This window comes from Dendrobium catenatum, unplaced genomic scaffold, assembly GCF_001605985.2.
Source record: "Dendrobium catenatum unplaced genomic scaffold, ASM160598v2 fragScaff_scaffold_161, whole genome shotgun sequence".
NCBI lineage: Eukaryota > Viridiplantae > Streptophyta > Magnoliopsida > Asparagales > Orchidaceae > Dendrobium > Dendrobium catenatum.
In genome coordinates this window covers 22,915-28,499 of record NW_021318623.1, presented here as the reverse complement: position 1 = coordinate 28,499, position 5,585 = coordinate 22,915, and the positions used below count along the sequence as shown (strand labels likewise).

Here is a 5,585-nt window from a genome sequence, read left to right as displayed (position 1 = left end):
AAAAAATGTTTGATTTGGAATCTTAGTTAGCCTAATTAAATACACACAATTGGAATCTTGTAAAACATATTGTTGCTTGGTGATATCTCTTGTGGCTTGGTGATACTTTGGTGCTTTATATTGTCTCTTTAACCATTGATTTTAGTTGATGATCCTACACTCTAACAACTAGACAATAACGAATTTGACCTTGTGAGTTAGATGATGAGTCCCATCTTTCCCTCCCCCCCCCAATCTATTTATCTTTTCTTTCATCTCTCCTTAGCCCTCTCGTCTTTGGCCCTTTAATAATAGTCGTGACCAATAAATGCGAAGCAACACAATCGTAGAGATATTCAATCGACTAGTCACCGACTCGTCATGAGTTTCTTGCTCATTAAATTTTCTTTTTCCCTCTCTCTCTAATTATCTCTTTGTTGCATGTTTAACGTCTACATATGCTTAGTTAAGTGTTTAAGTTTCAACTCTTTCATAAATTTTCATAATATATAAACTATATTCAAACTTTGCTCGGTGCTCGTTCAAATAAGCAGTGAAACATATTCAAATCAAGTCTATGATCAAAATTAAGGAAATTTAGTCACACTAAAATTTTGGGATATATTTAAATAAATAAATTAATAAGTATATTTGTCTAGTTTAGTGATTTAAAATATTATGACATATAAACTCAAATATGAGAGAGAGAGAGAGAGAGAGAGAGAGAGAGAGGCGTTTGTCATCATTAGATCCGTTCTGTAGACTTCTTATTTCAAAACTTATTTCGCACGGCTGTTTCAATCGCCCCAAACGACATCAAAGTTTTCCCTAGCCTTGGGAGGAAGACGAGACCCGATGCCCACACGGTTTCGTAGAAGAGAAACCCTGGGTATGGAAAGTTCTTGAAGGGAAAAACCCTTCATTGTCCCGTTTCCTTTTTCTTCAGCTCCTCGAATCACTAATCCATGGAGGAGAACGTTATTGCCGATTCCTTTTCGCCACTGATTGAACCATTATCTAACTCCGACTTATTCTATTCGGATCTCTTACCGGAAGATCACTGCCTCCTTCAAGGAAGCTTCACGTCCGACCTTGATCTCGATCTCGGCCTCCATGACATCAATTGGGATGTCTCCGTCGACGATCTTCTCCTTACCGATTGTCCCGGGGAGCTTTCCGATCCTTTTCGTCAATCCTGCGATGGATCGCCGCCGCCAGACTCAGGCATATCGTCCTCCTCCCCTGTCACCGGAGATGCATCGGGTAACATGAACGTGAGGTCCCCAGAATCAGGCCACTCCGCCAACTTCCCGGCGAACTCTGCTGGGGAAGAGAAGCAGGAGGTGAAGAGCGAGTGGGGGATCAAAAGGAGAAAAGAGCGGGAAGAAGGAACTGCTAATTCTGCGCTTGAACCTAGGAGCAGCAAGTTCCGACGGGCAGAGGAGATGAACTCTTGTGTCTTTAGCGCTGGGAGTGAGGACGATGAGAAGAGGACTGCGAGACTTATGCGAAACAGGGAAAGCGCCCAGTTGTCGAGGCAAAGGAAGAAGCACTATGTGGAGGAGCTGGAGGAGAAGGTTCGGTCCATGCATTCTACAATTGCTGAATTGAACAACAAGATATCATTTTTCATGACTGAAAATGCAAGTCTAAAGCAAAAATTGGGTGGAAATGGAAGTGGCGGCCCTCAGCCTGGTGTTTGCGTTCCGCCTGGTGTTACTCCCATGCATTTCCCGTGGATTCCTTTTCCAGGTATTGCATTTAGGCCTCAGGGTTCTCCTATTCCATTGGTTCCTATACCTAAATTAAAGCTTCAGCAGCCTGCAAATGCTGGAAAGGTTATCAAATCCAAAAACAAGAAGGGTGGAGGTAAGACTAAGAAGGTAGCAAGCATTAGTCTTTTGGGATTTCTATTTGTGATGCTGATTTACAGAGGTTTAGTAGCAAGGATAGATTTTAGTTTTGAAGGAAGTAGCAATCTTGCTGGATTAGACCAAGGTAGAAACGGGTATTTTGGCGATTCTAATGGTAGGGTTCTGCGAGTTAGTGGTCTTACGAGTAGCTTGAACTATTCTAACGAAGTTGAGTTGAATAATGCAAAAGGTTCAGGACAAGAGAGTCTTAATAAAATGACAAATAGAAGTTTTCATGGTGGACAGATGAGATCAGAAGAGAAGCCACTGCCTTTTGATGATCATTCATATTCCCAGAACTCTAGTGAGACTCTGCCTGCTTTTCTGTATGTTTCAAGAAATGGTAAGCATGTGAAGATTAATGGGAATTTAATAATCAATTCTGTTTTGGCTAGTGAGAAAGCAGTTGCTCAAGCTAAGTTTAGAAATCAGGCTGTGAAATCTGCTACAAATGAGGACAAAGAAACAGGCTTCGAGGTTCCTGGAAATCTGGCTTCTGCACTAGCTTTATCAAAATCCGCTAATGGTATTAATAGACCTTCCAAGTCCCATGGGAGCTCAGCTGAACATCAGCGAGCTATTGCTTCTGATTCTGAAGATGTATCGAATGACAAAACACTGGATGGTCCTCTGCAACAATGGTTCCGGGAAGGACTAGCAGGTAATGATTGTTGTCTTAGGTTCTTCTGTGACGGTTTTCTTCTGATGCTTAGCTTATATATTTTTCGTCCTTGTTTACTCTTGAGATTGCATGCCATGTTAACTGAAACTTCCTACTAGCTTCAATTAACTATAACATAGAGATAACTGTCAGATGCTTTGCATGGTGTATTGATGATGAAAATTGGGACAATCAGTTTTAAATATTCCGATTTTGCTTTTAAGGTTTGATGATTTTTTTGGGGACAAGCAAGTTTGTATGGATTACCATCTGAAGAAGAATTCGGTTTGCTGCTTGGTGATCATTAGCCATTCCTATATTCTTTTATCAGACCCAATTTTTCCCTTAAGGATTGATGAAAAATTTTAGAGAAATTTCATTGAATGGTTCAAAACATGTTTTATTTTGGTGTTTTATAAAGCCTAGTTTGCTGATGTATGAAATAGTGAATGTAAAAGAAGGATTTATGGCTGACCTCAAATAATTTGGATATTGCCAGTAATGCTGCTGATGATGAATGTATGCTTTAGTGCATGATCACCCATCTATATATTGAAATGTTTTTAGCACTAAAATCTGAAGCATAAAGATTGTGCTTGATATGATATTTATAATGCAATTAACTACCTTTCTCTGTTTTTAAGGGAGTATAAATTTATTTAAAACCTTAAAATTCTCAGCACAATAATATATAACAAAAGTTGCTAGTTTTGGAATTTCAACTGTTTCCTTTTCTCTTTTAAAACTTTTTTTGATAAATCTTATGTAAATATATTTTGATTGAAAGCCCTGCTAATCAAATTTGATTGATGCCAAGATTATTGTTTGTTGAGATGTTTATCTTTTGTTAGGGGATAATTTGCATGGTTTAGGTGGATATTCTTTAGCGAGATCTTGGTAGAGAAAAATCATGCTAGCTCAGAATAGTCGTGTAAGTTTTTTATAAATAATCCAATCATAAGCCTAAGTTAGCATCTAGCTTTATGGAGGACCTTTTTTTTTTCTTATTTTCATTCATAAGCATGAGAGATGGTTTTAAATTTCTTCTTGTTCCAAATTTCTCCTGCTTAACTTTTTTAAAATCAGTTTTGGCTTAGTGAGAAAATGCTAAGAAAATCACCATTTTGCATTTGTACAATCTACATGATTCACTAAGCACTAAACCTGTGCAATAAGTCGCATTTTTATACGAATATAATGGTTTTGCTCATATGGAAAATAAACACAACTGAACCAAATGATGCTTGATAACCTTTTTAACATTTATTTTGTAGGAAAATATATTTGGTTTTTGATAGTAGGTGAGAGATAGATATTTAGGAGATTGAGGAGGAAGTTTTTACATTATTTAGAATTGTCAAAGGCCTAATTAAAAGTTGTGTTTACCCATCTTCTTTATACAAAATTTTCCCTCCTTTTTTCTAGCCTAAATTACTTTAAATTTATTTTACACTTTTATTTTCAATAGTTTTCTTAACCTAAAATTGACCACTAATGGTTGTAATGAGGCTAAGAAAGATACTGGCAATGATTTGTGTGAGGGGAAGGGCTTGTTTGATCTCCAGATTTTCACCCAAGGATCTTGATAAGAAACTTGGTTTGGTACTAATATTACTTGGTTACTAATATTCTTTGGTTTGATGCTAATATTACTTGGTTACTTTTAGTCAGAGAAACTTGTATTTACATCTTGTCAAATGATAGAAATCTCTTTCTATATTCATATTTCATTTTCTTCTATAATCCATTTGTAAACTCAACTCAAGGTAAGATTACGATCAGCTTAATCTAATCCAAAAAAGTAATTTGACAGGTCCAATATTCAGTTCTGGAACTTGCACTGAAGTCTTCCAGTTTGAAATTTCCCCAACTTCAGTTGAACAGAGTGGCATCATCCCTGCTTCCTCAGCAGCTAATTCAACTAAATCCTCCAGTATCAACACAACTGAAAACCTCCCTGGATCTTCAAATCCAGAAAAAAAGAACAGAAGGTTTCTCTATCCAAGAGCCATTCCACTTACTGGATCTACTCTAAACAACTCTGAACACTTGAGTAAGACACCAGAGAGCAATAGCTTCCCTTCTAATACCTCGGCAACTTCCATGGTTGTCTCCATCTTGGTGGATCCTAGAGAAGCCGGTGACGGTGATATCGAAGAGATAATCTCAACGAAAAAATCGATTTCTCGAATATTTGTAGTGGTGCTTCTTGATAGTGTTAAGTATGTCACTTATTCATGTGTCCTTCCATTTATGAGCCCTGGTCCTCATCTTGTAAACTAACTGCTTAGATGCAGGAGAAAAGATGGTGGAAGAAATGAGGCTTTCTTTTGCTTGAAATGACCATTAGGTATGTTAACCCTTCCCTTTTATCTTTTTCTTTTCCCCTTCCTAAGCTTGTCAAAGCCATGTTTTAGTCAAGTTTTGGTAAGATATTAGCCAGGTTTTGGTTGAATTTTCTTCTTTAATATTTAATGAAGAGTTGTCTGAAAGGTTATAAGTTAATTTATTATTGTTCAGTTGTGCTTAGTGTGTGTTTATTTCTCACCTCTTTTGTTTGTAATGGATAACTGGAGTTTGAGTAGGATGCTTGCATTTATATACTAAGAAAAATGTTTCATTCTTCACATAAATTTACAATTAAAATAGAGTTTTCTTGAGTGCAGAATTAATACCAATACTTTTGAAAAACTTTTATGGTTTCTTTAACCAAAAACTTTGTATAGTTTGTTTATTTTGGACAAACATAAATGATAACAAGAAGAAAGATAGTTCTACAAACTTCTTGAAGTTTCTAGAGTTAACCTGATCAAGTGATAACAAAATAGTTGAGAGATAAAATTATAAGAATTGTAAAACTTATATAATACTCACATAAACTAGAATTATTTTGTTTGCAACTAAATAATCTTACAAACTATTAACTAACTCTAACAATTTTTAGAAAATCGTATCCTCTATCAAATGTTGGAAAAAATTTTGAACCTCATAATAATTATGATGGATTCTTCTTGAATCACGACTTATATGAT

The 5,585-nt window shown here is 36.3% G+C and overlaps 1 protein-coding gene across 1 annotated transcript; it reads left to right on the top strand.

Annotated features, from left to right (window-relative positions):
- Positions 1-715: 715 nt before the first annotated feature.
- Positions 716-5,058, top strand: LOC110096161 (bZIP transcription factor 39). Its single transcript, XM_020821955.2, has 2 exons — positions 716-2,553; positions 4,367-5,058. The coding sequence occupies exons 1-2, from the start codon at positions 945-947 to the stop codon at positions 4,834-4,836; spliced, it is 2,079 nt and encodes a 692-aa protein (XP_020677614.2). The 5' UTR covers positions 716-944; the 3' UTR covers positions 4,837-5,058.
- Positions 5,059-5,585: the final 527 nt, after the last annotated feature.